This window comes from Onychomys torridus, chromosome 9 (assembly GCF_903995425.1).
Source record: "Onychomys torridus chromosome 9, mOncTor1.1, whole genome shotgun sequence".
Taxonomy (NCBI): domain Eukaryota; kingdom Metazoa; phylum Chordata; class Mammalia; order Rodentia; family Cricetidae; genus Onychomys; species Onychomys torridus.
In genome coordinates, this window is record NC_050451.1 from 51,216,895 (window position 1) to 51,239,382 (window position 22,488).

Here is a 22,488-nt window from a genome sequence, read left to right on the forward strand (position 1 = left end):
AACTCTAGTACCATTTTGAGAAAGTCAGAAAATCTGAGTAGAAAAGTCATAGCTGAGGAATGGAGTTACTAAAAAGCAGTCAAGGAAAACAGGGCCATCATAAATGAGCAGTATAGACACACTGGGGAAAAGCCCAGAGGGGTCAGGTTAGTCCCAGGTCTGACTCAAGGGAAGGACTAATTAAAAACACAGTGGGGTGGGAATCCAGCGTGTACTGATGTCCAGTTAGAACCTCATACTTCATGCAGTATGTGTGAGAGAATAGTGTAAATTCTAAATAGCAACTGATAGTTTGCTTTTGTTTTTCAGGTTTCGGATCCAAAATCAGTTTGACTTAAAAAGCATTTTAAGAACATGGGGTATCACTGATCTTTTTGACCCACTCAAAGCTAACTTAAAAGGAATTTCAGGTAATAATTCAATTCTTCCAATCTTTAGGGGACATTACATTTGGCCAGGGACAGCCAAGTTATGCATATTCTATCTCATAATGGGCAATCATGTGGTCTTCTCAAGGCTTCAGAATTCAGCTATGGTACCCCTGTAGCTAATGGGAATTCTATTACTCTTTTAGTCAAGCAAATTAAAAACTTTAGGGTGCTGGGTTCTGTACCCAGTACCAGATGGAAAAAATTAAGCAGCTTTGAGGCTATTCTTGGCCCTCTCTTCCGTACCACTGCACGAATCCATTTTACTATTGCTCCTTCGTAATTCCTGGCCTTTCTCCCTCAGAGTGTGAGAAAGACCTACTCAAATGTTAATCTTGTGCCCTTAAACAGTAGTGGTCTTCACCCATCTTGCAGTCCCACTATAAGCGAAAATACCCATGGCCTATAAGATAAGTGATCCACTGTTTTTGAGACAGAAAGGCTCACTGGGACTAGGCTATACTGGGCAGCAAGCTATGGGACTCCACTGCCTTTCTCCCTTACTCCTCCCAGCCCATGCAGTGCTGGAACTGCACACACACACCATGTCCCTTTGCTATAATGGGTTCAAATTTGGGTTCTCATGCTTACAGAGTAAGAGCTTTATCAACTGAGCCATCACCCCAGCCTGTCACCAAGTCTTATGGGTACCATTTAGGTGGGTACCATTTTAGGATCAAAGATCTGGCTTACTTAATAATTCAGCATGTGTTAAATATGGACCTTGTATTCATGTTTCTTACTGATAAGACTTAGCAATCTTCTTCCATTGTTTTGTGCCAGTTAATACAGAAATCAACAAATGATGACCCAACATCTGCTTTTATTAATTAAGCAGCTTACACTTATTAAAAATAATCTGCCAGGCTGTGGTAGTGCACACTTTTAATCCCAGCACTCAGGAGGCAGAAGCAGATGGATCTCTGTGAGTTTGAGGCCAGCCTGGTTTACAGAGCAAGTTCTAGGACAGCCAGAGCTACTGCACAGAGAAACCCTGTCTTGAAAAAAAAAAAATAATAAGGCTGTTTCTTTCTATGGTAACGAAACTGAATTACTGGGACAGACATGAAATTGGTGGTAAAATTTTTAATATCTGACTCTCAATAGATACAGCTTGCCAACTAAGATAAAGCTTTCCAAAGACCTTCTTTAAACATAACCCAAGACCACTCATGTCAGTACCCAAGTGGGCTTCTGCCTATTGTAGAGACAAGGCCATTGAAACAAATGGAGAGCTACCATCCACCTTACCAATTGTATGGCACAATATCTTGGTTTTTAAAATTAAAAATCGTGTGTGCATGCTAGGGTGGAGGGAGTACATGATTCACACATGTGGAGGTCAGAGGACAACTCTGAGAAGTCAGTTCTCTCCTTCCACTTTTATGTATGTTCCAAGGATTGAAACAAGGTCATCAGATTTGTGAGGCAATCTTTACCTGCTGAGCCATCTTACCAGCCCTATCTGCAGTTTTTACAAGAGGAGAAATGATCATAAAACAGAGCCACCCTCTCTTCAATTAACAAGGGGTCACCACATTTTGTATTCCCGAGGAAGCCCAACAAAGCTTTTCTTTCCATTCGGTTCCAAAGCCAGAATCACTTACAATCTCCTCTCCCAGCTAAAAAGCACTTCTTTTAAGAACTCAACATTTCAGGGGCTGGAGAGATGGCTCAGTGGTTAAGAGCACTGACTGCTCTTCCAGAGGTCCTGAGTTCAATTCCCAGCAACTACATGGTGGCTCACAAGCATCTGATAATGAGATCTGGTGCCCTCTTCTGGCCTGTAGACATACATGCAGGCACAACACTGTATACATTATAAATAAATCTTAAAACAAACAAACAACAAAAAAAAAAAAACAAAACAGGAACTCCACATTTCAAAGCTCACCTGACCCTAGATATAGCTCCCCCTCCCCACTGACACCTCTACAGATTACAAAGTTATTGTATTGAATTGTTCCAGTCTCCTCCTCACTGGAGAGAACAGGTAGGTAACTTTCTGGGTAATTCCCTCCCTTAAGAACCATCAGCAGGCTTTGATACAAACACCCCCAGTTCAGGAGGTGTTCAGCTTCCCATTTCTTCTGTCCTGTAAGAAGTTCAAGCCAAGGTAATGACTTGAATAAGCCAATTGTCTAGAGTGCATGAATTAACTCGGGTCAGGGGAGCAGTCAACAACTGCACAGAAAGGAATAAGGAGAATGAGGCAAATGACAGAGAAAGCAACCAACTGTAGCTAGTTGAGCCACCCAAGATTTTTCCTGGCACTTTACATCCTGGGCTAGCTGCAGTGGTACACTACACACCTACCATTCATTTCTTAGTGGTTAAGTCAAAGGATGAAAAAGACAAGCGAGTAGCTCTTCCCAAAGGAAATCATCATTATCAGAGACACAAAAGGAAGCAAATGATGTCCTATCCCCGTCCTGAGGAGGAGCTGATGTCAAAAGGCAGACAATGATTTACAAATGTGTGACCAACAGTAGACCAAGCAAGGGGGTGGGAATTGAATACTTGCCAAAGACCATAGCGTGCTTGCTCCTGGATATATACACCAACCATTTCTTTGACACGTGTATGTACTAAGCATTATTCTGAAATTTGGGCAAGGTAGTAAAGTGAATATGCCATAATTTCTACTTGCTAGAACTAAGAGTCTAAGAGGGAGGGACAATCCTTAATAGTGCCATGGAAGAGAAATGGGCAGCATGCTGAGGAGGGTGGAAGAATCCTTCACATTTGCTGTGCAACATATAATATTGGCACTGATATATTTATAGTTGGCTGAAGTATTTTCCAGAAAGTTCAGCTAGTAAACTGGGATAAATGGAAGGTGAGGGTGGCTTTGGGATTGAAAGCTATGTACTGCAATTCTGCTGGAGCCACTCAACAGCAAACATTAGCATATTGGCAGCTCAAAGAAAGTTTCCTACTCACAACAATGTGGGAGCTATTAATGTTCATCTCCCATATTAACTTCAAAGATGTTATGTTAGTGGCAACTAGCTATGAGTAGTCTCAGCTATGGGTATGCAAACAACAATTACTGGGTCATTCTTCGAATCTGGTCAGGGGCGGGGGGGGGGGGCGCTATTTAAATAATGCACTTGCCTTTTCAAAGACACTGAAAACAGCACGACCTAGCTTATGGAAGATGCATTCAGATTTGCTGTATGTTAGTTGATAAGAGGTTTTGAATGGAAGTTTCACTCACTTAATCATAACAAAGTGTTCAGACAGAATAGTAATGGAAGTCACAGACAGACAGTAAAGCCTCAACTATCAAAGCTGCTCTTTACAAAACTTGAATTTTGCCAGTTTGCTCAGTGGGCTAGAAGTGGTTAATCATTAACAGGGAATCTTGTTTCTTCTCTCAAAGTCAAGCAGAAAAATTGTTAAATCAATCTGATTCTCCACTGGTACCAAGTGAATATCTACTGACTTCTTCCTATCCTCTACTGCCAGCAAAGTTGTTCCTTGTAAGGGGAATAACCATCTGATATCCCATTGTCTCACTGCAATGATGATACACAAGAATCTGTACCCTGGGCTTCTTTTCAGTCTCCTAACCTTCAGGGACCATCTCCTTGCATGTGCATGTCTAGTGCAGACCAATCTAACAAGCAAAGCTCCCTAAATACATCAAAGCGACTGCTAAGACCCAAGTCTCTCTGATGGTGTGCTACAGAGGGCAGTTTTTTAAATGGAAGCGGCTGGGTAGAAATGGGCTTTGGGTCTGAAACCTGGATATTCTCAGTTCTGATGGGGTGTGTGTGATACCAGATTAGCACTTCCTCTCAGACAGAAGGGCTGGGCAGCTTAAAGTCTTAGTTCTACATGCTGACCATCGCCCTTTATTGCAACACATATTTCATCTTTGGAGAACTGTTCAACTATAGAAATCTGTCAAGCTATTTGCTAAGCTTATCTTTTAAACTGTTAGCACACATATAGCTGTAACCTCACATTTCTCTGCAGGTTCCAGTTGGTAAGGTGAGCTAACTAGCCAAGCAGCATAGCCAGCTCCATAAAATGGAATAGCAGGGATTTCTAAAATGGAATAGCAGGGATTTCTAACACTGGATTATCCTTGTAATACAATCCTGTGACTTTATCTTCAGACAGGGGAAATTATATCAAAGGCTTCTTGAACTTCTTCCTGGGCAACAGTATCTACTTTATAACACACTCTTGGGAACCTAATGACTTACCTAAGTTCTAGAAACATAGGGCTAAAGATTTTAATATTAACATTTAAAATGAACTTGTTGAGTTCAGTCTCTACTAATTTGGGGGAAGCTGTATTAAATGTTGTGAATAAGGCTTTTGAGAGTTGGAGAAAAATAAAATGGCAGTTTCTTATCTAATCACTCCCTGTGTACTTGCAGCACCGAACACCTATAAGTCTTCAAACACATACATGATGCATACAGAAAATGTTTCTGTCATTTTTGAATTAGGACAAGATGACTTTTATGTTTCTGAAGCAACCCACAAGGCCAAGATGGAGCTTTCAGAGGAGGGCACCAAGTCATCGGCAGCCACAGGTACATCCAGAAGTCCAAGCACTCGGCAGTGCAGAGCGGCTCACGCAGGTCTAGCCTTGTTGAGTCTGCCCAGTTCACTCCAGTAGTAAACCACATCACTTAAGCCCAAACCCAGGTGTGGTATTGCTTTTTTTTTAAATGACAGAAGCCAAAATTTTTTGAAAAGCAATGATACCAATTTTAACCAAGTATCATTGTTCCATCAACAAGAAATAAGAGTCATACAGCATTTCACCTTTGAGGGAAGCTAGTTCATGGAATGTTTTAAAAATGAGACACAGGACTGGTTAAGAAGTATCTTTCCTCTTTAATTTCACCATTTGCACCCCCATCGTACCACACAGAAAACGTCACTAAGATGGTTTGACTCCTTAAGGACAAATCAAGGTTGGTATCTATGTGTCGTATCTGCATGTGCTTTGCAGTGGACAGGAAATGTGACAGGGTCTATCCTCTCCCCAGCCGTGCTGCTTCTGAGGAGGTCCCGGACTCCTGCTTTTAAAGCAGATCGGCCCTTCATCTTTCTTCTAAGAGAACATAGCACAGGTACTGACTCTTAAAATTTGGATTCAGACATTTCTCTTCATCTCTCTAGCAACCTACTTTTACTTATCCACTATAATCTCAAATAAGTATTTCTTCTAGCTCTTTCTATGGTGTTTTCCTAGCTGCTGCTGTCTTACACCTGAGAAAGGAAATTATTTCAAAGTACAAAGGAATCTCTTCCTGGCTTTTACTTTTCCATTCTATTTATTTGTAGCTAATGCTGACCTTTTCTAATTAAGTAGATTTCTGCCCTAGAGGCTTAAAGTCATGAAAACACAAGTCAATCAAATCTTGCCTTTCTTGTTGCTGTCCTATCATTTTAGAAAAGACGGGTTTTTTTTAGGCCAAAATACATCACAGAAATCACCCAGAGACTCTAGTATTTTAGCGATGCACAGATTTCTAAGCTGTTTGCTGGCCTTTCTCAAAAAACAAAGACTTGTCATAGTACTTTCCCGAGCCACTACTTAGAGGGTCTCAATGCAAAGATGGCAGGCACAGGCTAGTCTAGCTAGCACAACAGGACAAGCAGATGGCCCCAAATTTCAGCAAAATTGAAAATAGTCTTTCAACTATTTTTCCCTTAATTGTTCTCCCAACAATTGGCCTCAAAAGGAAGAGATTCTCAGTAAAGAGTTGTTAGCAATTCTCAGTAGTGTTAAAAACAACAGTATGGAACAAGATTAATAAAATCAAGCCAAGGTGGATTGACTTTAACTAAACATCAGGCAGTACTTTTATTTGTGGAAAGAAAAAAAAATACCAAAAGTTTGAATGAAACTTAGTATAGTTTAACATAGACAGTTAAAAGGAAATACTGTCAACATCATTTTATCTGAGAATCATTTGTATACTGCCATAACTTGTGCTAAAAATCAAAGGAACACATCCTGACAAAAAGGGTCAGATGTATCTAGTCATTCCCTGGAAAATAATCTACTTGGGGATCATTTGGGAAGCGTGTTCATAACAATGTTCATTTAGTATTCACCATGACCACCCAGACCCACCCCAGTGACTGCCAACTAGACAAACATGGCACTGACCACTCAGAGCAGGTGCAGAGAGTATGTCCAAAAAAAAAAAAAAGAAGGTAACAACAAAAAGGAACAGAAGGGCCACTGCCAAAGCTCATGTCCAATAGAGGGACAATCAGAAGACAAACAACAGACTCTTGAAATTCCACTGTATAACAGCCACGTAAGGTTGTTGGACTAGACAAAGACTTACCACCATTTCAATGGCATACATCTGAACTGCTCTAGTAATTACAATGAGAATATAGGTCTAATAAAAACTAGTTCCCTATCTCCCCTCAAATCTTAGTCCCTGTGGCTTTTCCTTTCTACAAGGTGGTTGTTCACATTACCCAAGGCCAAGTAGCTACTTTTCTGACATTACTGAAGGGATTATAATGTTTCAGCGGAGGCTCAGTCATTAAAAGCATTTTCTTCACTCCTAGCACCCACATGGAAACTCACAACAATCTGTAACTCCAGTTCCAGGGGGTCTGACACCTCCTTCTTTTCTGGCTTCCACAGGCACCAGGCATGCATGTGGTGCACTTACATACATGTAGGCAAAACACTGAATACATAAAATAAAAAATAACCTTTTAAAAAAAAAACCCCACCCATCACTGTTAAAGCTTACAAGTCTTATATTGATATAATCAATTAAACAATCAATCAACAAATGAACACATAGGAGAACACTAAAAAAATTACCTAAAAACTCCAATATTAATCTTTCTGGGGAGTACCATTTGTCCAGCATAGCATCATTCCATGACCTCCAAGACTTAAAAATACCAACCCCCAGGTATACCCCCACCCTTAACTTTGCTGACAAGGATTCAGTAGAAATTTCACTAGTTTAACTAATAACTTGCCCACCATTTTTTAAAAGTCAAAAAGCCTGAGATGGGATCTTAAGCATTAGTTTTGATAGGCTGCAAACTTTGGAACTAAGTTTTAGTATTATCACGTAAAGAGTATTATGCCAGACAGGTGTGTGTGTGTGTGTGTGTGTGTGTGTGTGTGTGTGTGTGAGAGAGAGAGAGAGAGAGAGAGAGAGAGAGAGAGAGAGAGAGAGAGAGAGAGAGAGAGAGAGCGCACAGAGAGAAGAGTCTGTTTTACAACCTTCTTGGAGGGTTCACTCTGGAAAAAGTAATAAAGGCAGAAGATCTGAGCACTTTTCCACCAGTAGCCTGTGACATGACCACCCTTCCAAGGACAGTTCCCCAGGTGCTCTAACTTAAGTATAACTTCTATTAAAATGACTCCAGTGTTCCCTTGATCTGACTCTTAATCCATGACATTCACGACCACAAAGTCGATCTGGATTTTGTATGCTTCCAACTGAATTTAGCAGCGTGACTACAGGCAATGACTTCAGTAATTCCATCTCTAAATTGTATCTTCAATTACTTCCAGGTATTTTGAAGAGGTAAGAAATGTTTAATGAACTGTTATATGAAAATACTACAAGTCACATTAAATGCTTCTTTTTCTTTACAGGGTTTGTCTTCAGTATTGGGAGAGTTTCAAATCCCCTTGACTAAAATAGCACATCTCAAGAATGTTCTATGTATGCTTTCCTTCATAAATATTTACAATTTATTTTAAGGGTATGTGATTTCCAAATATTATTAATCTAAAAATAATTCATTAAAAAAATAATTTTGGAAGCTTTTCCCCCCTCAATTATTCCAAATCTAAAAATCCTAACCTTTTCTACTGTATCCCTCCAAACCACTAAAAGGCACAGCAGTGATCTATGAATGTGTGCATGAGTCAGAACACAGGGTCCCATCCTGTGTAAGGGTGTGCAGCCCTGTGAAGATGGAGAACTAAGTACCAGAGAGCCTCATCCTGTGCAAGTCCAGGGCAAACGAAAAGAGCACAGTCATCTTCTAAAGAACAGTCTCAGTGTCAGAACCAAGAGATCCCCTCTGAATCACCATGTCATGGACTCATGTAAGCATGACATGGGACCAAATTACTAGATACTAGACATTTTAGAATGTGACATACCCTAAACCTACCATGCCCTAACTAATGGCTAGACTTGAGTGTCATCCAAATCCTGTGAGAAAGGTTAAAGGGTGCTAAGAAACTTTCAATACCAAGTAATCTATTTTTAAAAATGTTTTTTAAAATGTGTCTGTCAACCACAGGCATAACCATTCCGATTATCTAGGTAAGAGTGGAGTATGCTGGCATGGCCAACAAAACTAAGAACATATATTAAAAAAGACAATGCAGGTTATGTAACATATAATTACAATAGTTTAACAAATATTAAGTTGTGTATTTTTCAATGCTAAAAAGCAAGGCCTTTAAAATTCCATTGTCTTAGAATGTTTTTAAGTAGATACTTTAAATGTGATTATTTCCTAAACCACACAAGAGTAAAATAGAGCATTTATTGATGGAATAACAAAAGTGCTTTTCTTAAATATTCTTCAAAATACATTTGTACAACTTACAATAATATATCCAAAATAACTGTATATACAAAACATTACCTAGTTCTTAATGTATGTGCTTTTTTCCCCAAAAATTACAAAGTAACTTCTTTTTAATTTTTTTTTTTTTTTTTTTTTTTTTTTTTTGGCAAAATTCAACCTTAACAGAGCTGACAATTTTAAAGGTTGGTTTAAGAAAATATAACCTGAGGGAAACTGACACGCAAGAGCCAATGACAAGCAGAGGATTTGGAGAATAGTTTTAGTTTGTTAAATTAAAAAAAAATTAGTGATACTTTTCACATTACAAAAATAAACCAAAATGAAAAGGTCACTGTAAAATGATGGAAAGGATCTGTAGACTGTTTTTAGTATTTCAAATAGCAAACAATGCATGTCAAAGAATGAATGCAAGATTACAACAGTCTTGTATTTACTTTGTATTTGGAGAAGACAGTGAAATAAGTGGCCACATTCTATTTTCTTTTAATTGCTATTAATATGGTTGATTTGATTGGCTCTTCGATGAATTTCATCCAAGAAGTTCTCCAGTTGTTCTATTAGCATTCGTTTTTTAAACCTGTAGGAGAAAAATAAAAACATTATCAATTACTTAACGGACAGCACACATTAACTAGTATGTTTCAAAAAGAAAAACTGGTTTGGGAAAGATTATTTATTTAAAAGTAGAATGAAAATAAAAACAAACACATAACATCTGTTGGGAAATGCCTAAATATGAGTTAAACAAGGATAATATGAATAGACACATGGTAAGTGGACAGGGAAGAAGCTCATGAGGTCTCAACCCTACACAAAGAACTAATAGGCAACTAAGGAATGCTCCAGGAAGAGTACACCAGTTGGTTATGCATTAACAAATGGTCAGCCCTTAAAAGAGACATACAAAAGTAATACTACGCAGACCAAGCAGGTTATATATATGACTGTTTTATATAGAGATAAAAACACATATACAAATACACACATACAAGCAACTATATGTATGTAACAACAGTTCTAATGATAGAAGAGGATCTGGATTTGAAAGAAAGCAAGGGGGTTATATGAGAGGTTTTGGAGAGAGGAAAGGGAAGAGGGAAAATGCCATAATTCTATAATCTCAAAAAATAATTAAATAAAAGAAAATATTTAAAAGAAAATGTGGTATTGTGTTCCCCCAAAATATTGTATGTTCCCCAAAATAAACTTATCTGGGGTCAGAGAACAGCCAGCCACTAGATACAGAGCCACAAATGGTGGCTAGAAAATGGGAAGAGTAAGCTGTAGCCAAAGTTGGGTGGTGGTGGTGCTCGCCTTTAATCTCAGCACTTGGGAGGCAGAGCCAGGTGGATCTCTGAGAGTTCAAGACCACATTGGAAACAGCCAGGCATGGTGATACACATTTCTTTAATCCCAGAAAGTGAACCTTTAATCCCAAGGGAGTGGAGGCAGAAAGGGAAAGATTATATAAGGCGTGAAGACCAGAAACTAGAAGCATTTTGGCTGGTTTAGCGTTCAGGCTTTGGAGCAGCACAGCTGGGATGAGAGCCATTAGGATGAGGAAACAAGACCAGCTGAGGAACTGGCGAGGTAAGTAAACTGTGGCTTGTTCTGCTTCTCTGATCTTCCAGCATTCACCCCAATAACTGGCCTTGGGTTTGATTTTTATTAATAAGACTCTTTAAGATTCATACTACAAGAAAATCTGTTGGGGACTAGCAAGACAGCCAACCCTGAACCCTGATGACTTGAGTGTTCAATCTCGACTCCGAAAAGTTGTCCTCTAACCTCCACATGTGTACCAAACATACAAAATAAACTGGTACAAACTTGATGAAAGACTTGTAAATTACTCAGCATATCAGAACAGAATTAAGAGTTTTTTCCTTAAAAGAACAAATCTAGTCCTACGAACAAGGGGAGAGTGGTCATTCTTCCTACCACCAAAAAGGAAGATAAAAGATAAAAGGAGAAAATAATGTACACAAGGATTCCGAACATTATAGTAAAGATGGAACCCAGAGCAGTTACTGTAGTACCATCTAGTCCTTTTTGAAAAGTGAGTATTGGAAAGAATGGAAACAATAAATGCAAGTGCCTACGAAAGGAAATGGAAAACAGGGGGCAGCATGTGAAAATGACAGGCTCTACTACATTTGAGGACTAGCACATCAAGTGGAATAAGGTTTCTACAACACAGGATAGATACAGAGCACAACATGTTCTTCAGTACCAATACAAATAGTCTAAAATCGTACATACAAAATCATTACTATCACTCACGTTTTTTAGAGTATCTCAAAATACTGGATGTTCTGTTCCTACTGCTTTCTTACTAGTAAAATGAGGCTAACAGGCACCAAGTTCTACGACAAAAGTGGCTGAAAGACAGATCCAAGGAACACAAGATCCAAGATGCATCGCTATGGGGGCACATGCCTAGAATCCCAGCATTGGGAAAACTAAGGCAGAAGCTAGCCTGGGCTATGCAGCAAAATGCTATGTCAAAAATCATCTACACTAAAAATTCAAGACACACTTTGAACTGAACAAAAGACAGAATAGTTTTCATTAAAAGCTGAATAATTTAAAATATTTCAACTCATATGAAAATGTATAGCTTTATTTTGATCATTCAAGTAACCCACACCCAAGCCAATCAAAAAAAAAAAAAAAAAAAAAAAACCCAAAAAAACAAAAAATGAAAAGACCCTAACTAAAGCAATTATTCTCAACCTTCCTAACATTACAATATTACCTTTCAAGGTTATTTCTAATCACTTAAAATAATTATTAATATAGAAAGGGAGAAAAAAATTAAAGATCTACAATAAACATCATAAAGCAACAGAGAAGAAAAAAGAAGAATTTTTTTTAAAATGTAGTAATTTACAAGGGAAAAGGCCCATAATTCCTCAAGGGTTTGTGTGTGTATTTCAATGAGCAACTCTGAATTACCTAAAAGGGGATGGGGGAGACCCACACATTTCAATGAATCAAATGCATGCATAAACTCAAGGGCATAACAACTGCCATTCAAATATCACATACACAGACTGAAAAGCATTCATAGAATTTAGCAACAAACAAGCTTCTTTACCTGGATGCTTCCTTAATGACATTCTGTAAAAATATTAGCCTTGTTTGTAAACTGCCTTGCACATGCTTCAGTAAAGTGAAGATTCTTTCATATTCTTAAAACAAGAGAAGGAAAAATAATTAACTGGCTTTATTTGTATTCTCACAATGTTTCTCCTGTAGCTTCTTTGCATTGAGATATACTCAGACAAAAATATTTCACGTAAAAATGTTACCACTGTTAATACAGATACAGGTGCCCTACTTGTTAAGATATATGCATGAAAGTATGTATCATCAAAAATTAAACAACTTCCCAAGCCCCCCTCCCCCTTTTTTGGCCAAAACTTCCCAGTATGATAGCAAGCCAGCTTAGAGATGAACGAATTAAAGAGCTCTGCAGTCATCTGGAGAAACAGGCAAACAGCCTTTACAGAAACCACCTTTATCGTTGAAATTCTAAACTCTAACACAATGGAAGGAGAAAACCCCAAAAGGTTAAAGGCACTGCTTCAGTTTCCAGTTTCCAGATCTAATTCTGTCCAAGATTCTACAAGTTCCTCAATGCCCTTCTGCTGCATGTCATTATACCATCACAGTAGTGATGGCCTGGTTATATCCTGAATGGATGCCACCACTCCTCACAGTTCTTGTACCCAGAGTTCTCTTGCACTCATGTGCAGTCTTGATGACTTTGGTTTGGGGCTAAAGCACATCCAGATAGCTATCATAATTTATACATGGTAATGGGCAGTAGAGAGGTTTTCAAGGAGCTTGCAGAAGGGACATGTTGAGAACTGAAATTTGGGCTGTACAGGTACCCTACTTGTTAAATACACTGTCAGCCCAGCACTCAGTCATTTAGTAGTGTGCACTCTATCTGTCCAGGTTTGCTGTTTTACTAAAATTTCAACTCCTGGTTGGAGTAACAGTCAAGATTCTGGGTCCCTGTCATGGCAGCTACCTGACTACATCTCTAGAGTTCTCTTTAGATAAATTCCCTGCTGTCTACTACACTGGAGTACCATGAGCACCAAGATTATTCAGTGTTTTCCAGCTCAATAAGAATTTAAATCTTACAGAGTTCAGAGAGTACTTCAAGACTGATCTAGAATCAGACGTATGCTTTAGTGAATTTGACTGGTTTCGCTTATTTGAACACATAAAGAAATCAACAAGTTTTCTCTCTTATTCCACATACTTCTTCCTGGCTTTCGGATCTCTTTCATTATTTGTGCTTTTAGTTCAGTGTTGACCTCTTCATGGCTTCTGCAATGCACCGATTTCTTCCCTTTGCTGAGTGAAGATGCTGGTATATTCTCTTCAGCACTTTGTTCTTTATTTCTTGGCTCGTCATGATTTTCTAGAAATCCACCAGCAGTGAGGTCATTATTTCCTAAATGTTCATGACCAAGGGCCTCTGTATGATTGGTTGATGGTTCCAGAAGATTGGCTGGAGATGTTAAAAATTCAGTATCCATAGCATTTGGTGTCATGTCTGATGAAAGCTGGTCTGCAACGTGATTTTCAACCACATCATCTACTGTTGAATCATTAGTGGCTTCTGAAATGAAATCAAAGATATGGAGCCAAAAGTGAGACCTGGTATTAAAGTACACAATAAAAATGCTCAAGTAACATAATTACTACTAACTCATTTCTTAGACTAAGACATACTACAATGTAATATGGTTCTTAGGCTTTGTCAAAGATACAGTATATCAATATGAAGCATTTGTAACACTTACAGAAACCTGCAATTCTGCCCTTAGAAAGAAATTTAAAATAAAGCCTATTTTAGGTTTCAGTTTTCTACCTTATTTTAGCAATTTTTATTAAACAAGTTTTCAGTACGTCAGAGAAAAATACATCACTAAAATTGTTATTATTACTTTTAGAGTTCTACCTACCTCATTTTAAGCCTACTTTTGCCTTATAAACTTGCTGTTCTTTAGAGAGAAAAGCACACAATGTTTACCACTCAGCATTCTGCAGGGAACACCAAACAGGGCACACTTCACAGCACATGGTTTCTAGCCAGCCTTTCGGGCCCCAGCCATGCAACACTTTGGTGCCCACTTCAGCTCATTACATCAGTAGACCCAAAAGCTTGCCAATAAATACAAGACTCTTAGACGTGTGGATTGTTCGGCCTCCAGAGCAGCGGCTGAACTCATCTCAGCCTTTTGGCTAAGGTTGAGGCTAAAACTCACAAATATTTCTGCTTTAATGGAAACCTAGTTCTCCTATTTAAAAATAAAAACAGTAACACTGCTCTCCTTTTCACACCTGGAATAGAAATTGCTTTTTCATGAGTGTAAAAGTGCGACATACAGCTACTAACTCCTTCACCTCCTAAATGTAATTTCAAAATTTCTCCTATTTAATTCTTAAAAAAAAAAAAAAAAAAAAAAAAAAAAAAACAACTCTTGCACTTTTGAGCAATACTATCACTTAACTAATCCCTTCACCAGCTTCATATCCAGTTCAGTGCATATGCTCTGGCACCTCATTCATTGTATATTCTCAAGCCCCTCCTGACATTCTAGGAGGTTCTTACAACTCAAAGTTGCAGTAGCCTCTCAAATGCTTCCTTCGTGCCCAGCCCTGATGTGCAAGATCATGAGTAGTTAAACAAGAATCCTCGGTAAACCTCATTCGTGGTCCACTGGATAAGTTAGGCAACACCAGTACCTATGCAGAGCATCATCTAACAAAAACCTGACCTCAAAACCTTTCAGTCCCACTTCCACCTCTCCATCTAACTAACACAACTCAGAGAGGGAGGTGCGTCCCTTCGCAGAACTCCAGCGCCCTGGCCACACACAGCACAGCTGGACTTTTACTCCAGCAGCTCCTCTACACTTTCATCTAATGATCAGACTTTTGCTAAATATTCACTCTTCTTATGAGATTCATCTCCATGGTAGGTCACATTTACCAATGTCCCAATGATCTAGTTCTAGCACTCTGCCTGCACTATGGTGTATCTGTCAAGTAAAACACCAGATTTAATGGCTAGTTGACTCTGTCTGCTAGCTGCAAACCTTCCACTGGAGTGATGCAGCTGCTAGAGAACCGGGTCTGCAGGGATGACCCCAATGACCACCTAGGTCTAGATCTTCAGCAGTGCTTAGCAAGCCTCCCGCGCATCTTCTTCCTCTCCCACAGGTATTATTCAGCTTCCTTCATTCTCTGCTAATCTCACCTCCATCTCAGTAGTGTATCTAGTTCCTACTTACAGAAGAAAAGCAAAGCCTTGCAATCTCGTCTATGCCCCTGTTCCTAATTCATTTATACCCAAACCCATTCTGTTCAGCAGAAGCAGCACTCTTCCATCAGCACTCTGGGCCATTTCCTCTTGCCTTCCTGGTGGAGATTATGGCCTCTCTCATCTTTACTTTGACCTTTCTCTATAATGTGTCCATCATGCCAGGATTTAAACACTCTCGAGCAAAACCACCATTTTCCTCTCTATGAACTTTTCAGGACTACTCACCAGCCTCTCTGCCCTTTAGGCTAAACTCAAAACTAGTTTTTCATACTCATTGTCTCTATTTTTCTCTTCCTCTCACTTTCCTTCATCTTTTTTTTTTTTCTTTTTTTTTTAAGCTTTCTGTCTTATACTCCACACAGTATTACTGGTAAAACAGGCAGAGACCAAAAGAAGTTTCTAATTTTCTTGGTCTGTTTCTAAAGCATTTGAAATTGCCAAAACACAATTAAAGCACACTCACACTCGTTGCTTTTCTCATTTTGCCTATTGTTTCTCAAGACATACACTGTCAGGTTATAATCATCTGTATTTAGTAACCAGCCCTTGTGGACACACAAGAGTTACATTATAACAACAACTATCCTGTCAGCATCTACTCCTTCAGTTATTTTATAGATTTTGTTTTTGAAAAATTTTGAACTTATTTGATTCCAGGTCCAAATGAGGCCCTTGCATTGTAATTGGTTTGTTTCCTGCTACCTTGGACTCTATAAACCTCTGTACCTCTCTTTTCACCTTAACAACAAAAATAAGACTTTTTTTGTCCTCTAAAATTCCTTATGACCTTAATTTTCTGACTCTACTCCGCTTTTGTTATTTAACATGCTTTTCTGTCTTATATTTCCTGTGGAATTATGGGATCTAGAGGCTTGATCATTCTGATATTCAATAAAGGGTAGGGGAGAAGTGTTAAGAGTATTTATGAAGGAATATTACAGAACCCCATCAAATGGTACATAATATTGGGTTTCTCTCAATTTAAGAGGTTATATAAGCCAGTGGGGTCACTATGTGTAATTAATAAAAACACTGATTTATTAAGCTTTCTATATTCCCATATATACATTCTCCCTGTTGATATCCCATGTTATATTCAAATATAATTATTAAATCCTAACTAACCAGGTTGCCACCTCTTTCATACCTTTCAATGGTTTCTCACTGTCCTTGGAATAAAATAGAGAATCTTTACAGTAGGTTCCAAGGCTACCCATAATCTGAACTCTGAATATCTCTGCATTCTTGTCTTACTAAATATGCCCAGTATCAGGCTATAATGGGATTCTTTTGGGTCTCCTTAATACCTTTCTCTTTATGTATTTTTATGAATACTCTCTTTAGACTCTTCAGCATAGGTAAAGCTTCAATTTACACCCATCCACAAACATAATGTTCTCAGGAAATTAATTCTTCAGGTCAAATACTTCCACAGAATATTCTCTAACATTTGTCACACTTGGAATTGACTGAATATGACTTCCTTACCTATTGTGAGGACAGAGATCATTACTGCCCTGCCCACATCTGTAGCACAGTATAATATACATTTAATAGTTGTTGGGTTTTACTAAACGGAAAAGCGTATTTTCACTGGTAGTGACAATACTCGTTCTAAAATCATTTGTGAAATACTTGAAATTTACTAATGTCATTTTAGAGCATGACATATAATACAATAAACTATGACTATATAAAGTATGAATACATGTTATAAAAGACACCCAAACACTACTACATACCAATTCACAATAAATAATACTCACTGGACTTTGCTGAACAATCTTTTTCTGTTTCTATTATAAAAAATCTCTTCCCTTAGGAACCCCCAAATAGCAAGTAGTTATTTGAAAGCCCCAAAGTGCTACCTTTATGCAGAGGAAGGGGTTTAATAAGACCTGGCTGTGCTTGAGTCATGGGTGCGGGTGGTCCTTTCCCTCCGATGTGACTGTTCACAGCAGGGCTCTGCCGCCGGCCTCTCAAGAGTGGAGAGGCACACCGGCGCCTCTTGGGGATCCCTTGCATGCTTGGCTCTCCAGGCCGTTTGTGTTTATTTTGAGGTCCAGCCACAAATTCATCTGCTTCATCTATCATCATACCCTATTAATAGATGTAAAATGCTTAGATTTATACACAATTTTTAAAATGTAATGGCCACCATGTATTTTAACTGATGGATAACTACACATTTATAGCATATAATATAATAGCATGACTTATGCAAACAGTGTAGAAAGGGTTAATCAAGGGCTAGCAAGGTAGAATAGAAGGTAAAGGTGCTTTGCTTCACAATCCTGGGGACCCAAGTTCTGAGCCCAGAACCCATAGAAAGTGGAAGAACCAGAGAAACGACTCCACAAAAATTTGTCCTCTGACTTCCACACGTGTGCCATGACATGAGCATGCACACACACTATATTTTAAAGACTTAATTGTGGGATCAAAAGCTAAGAGCACTTATTGCTCTTAACTAGATTTTGTTTCCAACATGCATGTGACAGCCCATAAACACCTACAGATCCAATTCCAGGTGACCCAGCACCCTCTTCTAGTCTCTAAAACTCCAACACGTGTGGAGAATAACCCACAGGCTCACACATACATGAAAGTAAAAAATAAAATCTTAAGCTTGGCAATAGTGGTGCATGCCTTTAATCCCAGCACTTGGGAGACAGAGGCAGGCTGATCTCTATGAGTTCAAGGCCAGTCTGGTCTACAAAGCAACTTCCAGGACAGCTAGGACTGTTAAACAGAGAAACCCTTTCTCAAAAAAATCAAAAGAAAAAAACTTAAACAATATCAGGGAAATTAACACAGCCATTATCTTACCAACTCAAGTATGATGAGGTGAGGGAGTTAAAAATATGTTCTTTTAGCAATTTTGAAATATATAATGCATTATTATTATTAATTGGGATTACAATGTTGCCAATAGATCACTAAAACTTAGTCCTCAAGCTAAGACTTAGTACCCCTTAATTATTATCTTCCCCTTCTTCCAGCAGCCTCTGGTATCTATCTACTTTTCTACTCTATACCAAAACAGAAATTACCCTTTTCTTGAATGTCCATGCCATTTGTGTGGGGGTACATACATTAATGTCAGCATGGATATGGGCATGCCATACTAGATATATGAAAGTCAGGGGTTTCAAACTCAGGTACCAGTTTTCACCTTCCACCTTGTTTAAGACATGGTCTCTTGTCTACCCAGTCCCTCTATACAGCTTTTTAAATGGCACAACTAATCTCAATTCTTTAACAATTTAGTCAATTGACATCTTAATAAGATACTCTACCCAGAAAATAACTTTAGCTAAATTGGCAACAGCTACCACAAACAAGTTATATCATAGAACATTTCAGAGTTACCTTTTTATCCAGTTTGAAGGGATTGCCAAATGTATGCAACCTTCGAGGCTGATCAGGATCAAGCTCTCTCAGTGGAGAAGGTACTTGCTTGAGGTATTCCTGGTAATTCCCCATTTGTGCTATAGGTACACTGTGCACTTGATCTTTTCAGAGAGAATATATCAACAATAAAAGTTACCCTCACTAATAATTACACTCATCCCATGTTACAACGTACTGGAAGTTAGTATGGAGAAATTAAAAATATAACAGCCTTTAAATCTCCAAAAGAAAAATTTAAAGTACTAATTTTTTCTTCTAGGCAAAATATAGTAGCATTTGTTAAAAAAAAAAAAAGCAAAGTGGAATTATTGCATGAATATAAACCTGCAGTGAGTGAGAACACTTAAGTCACAGCAAAGGTTAATGATGTGATTTGCAGCAGATGACATAGATACATCAAAGTAGCAGAATATGCCATGAAATGGCCACCCAGAGTCAAACTATTAGAGACACTAAAATAGTGCAAGAAAACGACTACATGTAGCCATGTTTCTGAAGGCTACAAATGAAAACAAACTGTTCAAAGAATTTATGTGACAGAAAGAAGGAAGAAAGCAAGGGATAAATTACCCTTTTTAAAAAAATTCATTTTTTTAAATTTGTAATTATGTGTGTATGTATATATGTATGTATATATATATATATATATATATGTATGTGTGTGTGAATGAGATTCTCTCCTTTTGCGTCATTTGTTTGAATTAACAATGAGACTATTAGCCTGTAAAATTCATGTTACCATTCCCTTACAAATTATAAAGAAAAATTACTTTACAAACAAATATTTAAAATCATACTCTAACCTTCATCCTGGCCTTTTAGAAATTTTCGGGTGCTCTTCAAAAGATTAGATCTCATTCTTGTTAAATGATCCAGAAGATTCCGTCTTGGTATATCGTAAGCATTTCTAAAGGTCTGAGGCTTCAAATCCTATATAAACACATTCAAGGATAAAATATTTTTAAACAAAACTTAAAAGGGTGTTCAATCTCTTAGCCTGGAGCATAGGACCAGAAATAAAATATAAAATATGTAGGTTAACTAAGTAGCTTTAAAAGGAAAAAAGAAACAGACACATGATGCCATCTTAAACACTGTTTTAGGGCCAAATGATAGAAATTTTATGGTAAGCTCAACAAACTAATTTCAACCTCACCTTTAACTTTAAGGGCTAGTATGTTCTGGGTAAGAGAAGCAAATCACTTAACAAAACTCCTTATTTAAACACTAGAAGGGTTTCTAAAAAACATTTTGCCATCAACATGTGACCTGATGAGTAAGTGTGTGAGTTTATAGTTGGGTAATATCCTCACAACCTAGCTTTACAGCACTTTCATGGTCTGGAAAGTTCCCTAGCCCTGTTTATTATCAATTCCTATTTCTATCCTCTATAGGTAGCTTTCTGCCTACCAATATTCATTCCATCTTATGTGCGGAATATTCTAATACCTAAGTTTTCACATCTGGCTTCTTTTACTTCACTAGCCTGATTTTTTTTTTTAGTCCACAACACTATTGCATTTTGTTTTGTTTTTTTAAAAAACTACATGGATGTTTTTTTGGCTACAATAAATAACGTGGCTATGAAATTTTGGCACATGTATTTTATATAGATAAGTATTTTCGTTTGTCTTGACACAAGTAAGAATTGCTGATTGTAACAAATATTTCTATTACCTCTTAAGAAACCACAAGCTACGGCCCTTCAGCCACTTATTTGTTTATTTTTAATTAGTTTATTTATATGTGTGTGAGTGTTTTACCTGCATGGTGTACTGTGTATAAGCAGTGCCTCAAGATCCCATGGTACTACAGTTATACATGGTTATGAGCTATGGCATGGGTGCTGAGACTCAAAATAAGGTCCTCTGGAATGGCAGCCAATTGCTCTTAAATGCTGAGCTAGCCTTCCTTCACTCATGAGCGTTCCAATTCTTCTGTGTCTGAACCAACACTACACACTTCAGTAACTATGAATATCACATCATGCTTTAATTTGCATTCCTCTGGTGGCTAACGAGGCTATTTACCTTTTTATGTGCTGGTCGTGTTTCTTCGGTTGGGTTATTTTGGTTATTTTTACTGGGATATTCAATTTTTGTTAGCGAGCTGGATGTCAGTTATTTTGATACCAGTCTTTTATCAGATGTTATGTATTTCTTTCTAACATGTACCTTGCCCATTTTGGTTTTTTTTTTTTTTTTTTTTCTTCTTTCGTTAAAGTATATAGTAGTGAGGGCAAAAATAGGAACTCTCAGATGCTAGGCTACCACTCAACCATTCATCTACATCTTGTTACAATACAACAGTTCACTGAAGAGCAAGATATTTAATTTTTTTAAAAGTTCAATTTACCAACATTTTGGGTTTGCAATTTTGTTTGTTATGTTGTATTATAAAAATCTTCATTAGCTGAAAACATCATGGAGACTTTTTTTTCTTCTGTAAGCTTAAGGTTTAATTCTTCTATTCATGACCATGATTACTTCAAATAACGTGAGGCAATGGTCTAATTAATTCTGTATAGGACTATCCATTGTTGTAGCACTGTACAAGGCTTTTTTCCTGTTTGATTATCATGGCACCTGTCAAATGACTGTGAGAACCCGCTTCTAGTCTATTCCATTCGACCTCTCCTCTGTGTATTTAACCACATCCAATCATCTTGATATAATCACTATAGTTTTTCAGATCTAAATCATGTATTCATTCCTCTAACTTTATTCCTATTCCAAAATTGGCTCAGCTATTCCAGCGCCTTTATATTTCCATATAAATGCTAGAATCAGCTTGGCTATTGTCTACAAAAAGGCTGCTGAAATGAAAATAGTTTTAATAATGAGTATAAAGCATTTTAAGGTCTTCAGTGTAGGTGAATTCTAACACCAGCTCTATAATTTTTAGCAATCTTTAAGCCTTTGTTTTCATCTATAAAACAAATAAGTTTACTACTCATCAATCAACTCATTCATTCATACCATATACCATTTCTGTTTGAATTCCAAAACTCAATGGTTCAGTGATAATACAATGAGGATCATTCTACAGCCATATAAAAGGACCTCTTGAAGCTTGGACACACTGAACGTTAGTAATGTCAACTGTGACTTGTTCCATAAAGAACAGAACACAACTAAAGCAGTGTTAAGCTGACTCTTACCTTATTTAGTAAAGCAACCTGGAACCCAGTATATTCCTTCATATTAAGATCCAGCAGCCTGTGGGGAACATCCTCTGAAATTCCCTGCAGCACTTGTTGAAAACCTTTCCTATGTGCCATTGACAAACCATGTGACCGGCTTCGGACTTTAATCCCAGTTTCCTGCACTACTTTTTTGCCCACAGATCCAATGACTCTATCAGATTCAATTTTGGCCTAAAATAAAAAGAAACAAGAATTGCATCAATGCACAATTGAAAAAAAAAATTCAGATACTACTGAATATGCCCTTCCATAAATTTATTGCATTAAAAAAATTAAAGTCTCCAAGTAATCATAGTTTACATTGAGTACTAGGTAAACCAAACATACCTTAAATAACAATACCTTATCAGTTAAAATAATTACAATTCAACCAGGTAGAAGTGGTGCAGGCCTTTAATCCCAGCACTCAGGAGGCAGAGGCAGGTAGTTCTCTGAATTTGAGGACATCCCATTCTACAGAGTGAGCTCCAGGTCAGCCAGAGCTATACTGAAAAACCCTGTATCAAACCAAACCAAAC

At 37.8% G+C, this 22,488-nt stretch overlaps 2 protein-coding genes across 6 annotated transcripts in view; one reads left to right on the top strand and one right to left on the bottom strand.

Moving 5' to 3' along the window:
* Serpine3 (serpin family E member 3) overlaps positions 1-8,268 on the top strand; it is a 29,981-nt gene extending 21,713 nt beyond the window's left edge. The window contains exons 6-9 of one of the 2 annotated variants that reach the window (XM_036199053.1): positions 310-410; positions 4,895-4,981; positions 5,444-5,527; positions 8,047-8,268. In XM_036199053.1, coding sequence (XP_036054946.1) covers positions 310-410; positions 4,895-4,981; positions 5,444-5,527; positions 8,047-8,090 — 316 coding nt within the window. In that variant the 3' untranslated portion in view covers positions 8,091-8,268. The remainder of the gene's footprint in view (positions 1-309; positions 411-4,894; positions 4,982-5,443; positions 5,528-8,046) is intronic. The other variant, XM_036199054.1, reaches the window with a different exon arrangement.
* Positions 8,269-9,128: 860 nt separating this feature from the next.
* Positions 9,129-22,488, bottom strand: part of Ints6 (integrator complex subunit 6) — an 81,868-nt gene continuing 68,508 nt past the window's right edge. For 3 of the 4 annotated variants that reach the window (XM_036199051.1, XM_036199048.1, XM_036199052.1), the window contains 7 exons: positions 21,926-22,141; positions 19,569-19,695; positions 18,724-18,866; positions 17,220-17,451; positions 13,279-13,641; positions 12,100-12,193; positions 9,129-9,576 (listed from right to left, as the gene is read on the bottom strand). In XM_036199051.1, the coding sequence (XP_036054944.1) occupies positions 9,483-9,576; positions 12,100-12,193; positions 13,279-13,641; positions 17,220-17,451; positions 18,724-18,866; positions 19,569-19,695; positions 21,926-22,141 (1,269 nt within the window). In that variant the 3' untranslated portion in view covers positions 9,129-9,482. The remainder of the gene's footprint in view (positions 9,577-12,099; positions 12,194-13,278; positions 13,642-17,219; positions 17,452-18,723; positions 18,867-19,568; positions 19,696-21,925; positions 22,142-22,488) is intronic. The other variant, XM_036199050.1, reaches the window with a different exon arrangement.